The 593-nt window shown below is 36.8% G+C and overlaps 1 protein-coding gene across 1 annotated transcript in view; it reads left to right on the top strand.

Annotated features, from left to right (window-relative positions):
• The window catches only part of LOC108684275 (cytochrome c oxidase assembly protein COX15 homolog), a 2131-nt gene that overhangs the window by 1132 nt on the left and 406 nt on the right, over positions 1-593 (top strand). Inside the window, exon 4 of the mRNA XM_018188511.1 lies at positions 21-593. Coding sequence (XP_018044000.1) covers positions 21-593 — 573 coding nt within the window. The remainder of the gene's footprint in view (positions 1-20) is intronic.

The raw sequence follows: 593 nt of genomic DNA, 5'->3' as shown, positions 1-593 counted from the left end.
GTTATATTAATTTTGCTGTAGAATCAACCATAGTATGACATTGGAGGAATTTAAACGTATTTGGTGGATGGAATATTTACATAGAATGTGGGGACGTTTAATCGGCGCTGTATTTATAATTCCAGCAACATATTTTTGGTATAAGGGTATGCTAAAATGTGGAATGAAAACACGTGTTGTTGCCTTAGGCTCATTAATTGGTCTGCAAGGACTCATGGGATGGTATATGGTTAAATCTGGATTGGAAGATCGTTTTATAGAACCTTCCGATATACCACGGGTGTCGCAATATCGTCTAGCTGCACATCTTGGATTAGCATTGCTCCTATATACTGGATTTCTTTACAACGCTTTGGATCATCTGATTCCTGCTCAAAAGATAACTGCTAATTTCTCTGATACCTCAATTGCAAATAATACACTGAAAGCACTCAAAAGGTTTAAAGGATTAATTCATTCAACAAAAGGGCTGGTATTTATCACTGCTTTATCAGGAGCATTTGTAGCTGGGATGGATGCTGGTCTTATTTATAACACATTCCCAAAAATGGCTGATAAATGGATACCTGATGATTTACTTGCCATATCTCCAA

The sequence above is a fragment of the Atta colombica genome, unplaced genomic scaffold, assembly GCF_001594045.1.
Source record: "Atta colombica isolate Treedump-2 unplaced genomic scaffold, Acol1.0 scaffold13, whole genome shotgun sequence".
Taxonomy (NCBI): domain Eukaryota; kingdom Metazoa; phylum Arthropoda; class Insecta; order Hymenoptera; family Formicidae; genus Atta; species Atta colombica.
This window is presented reverse-complemented; position numbering and strand designations above follow the sequence as displayed.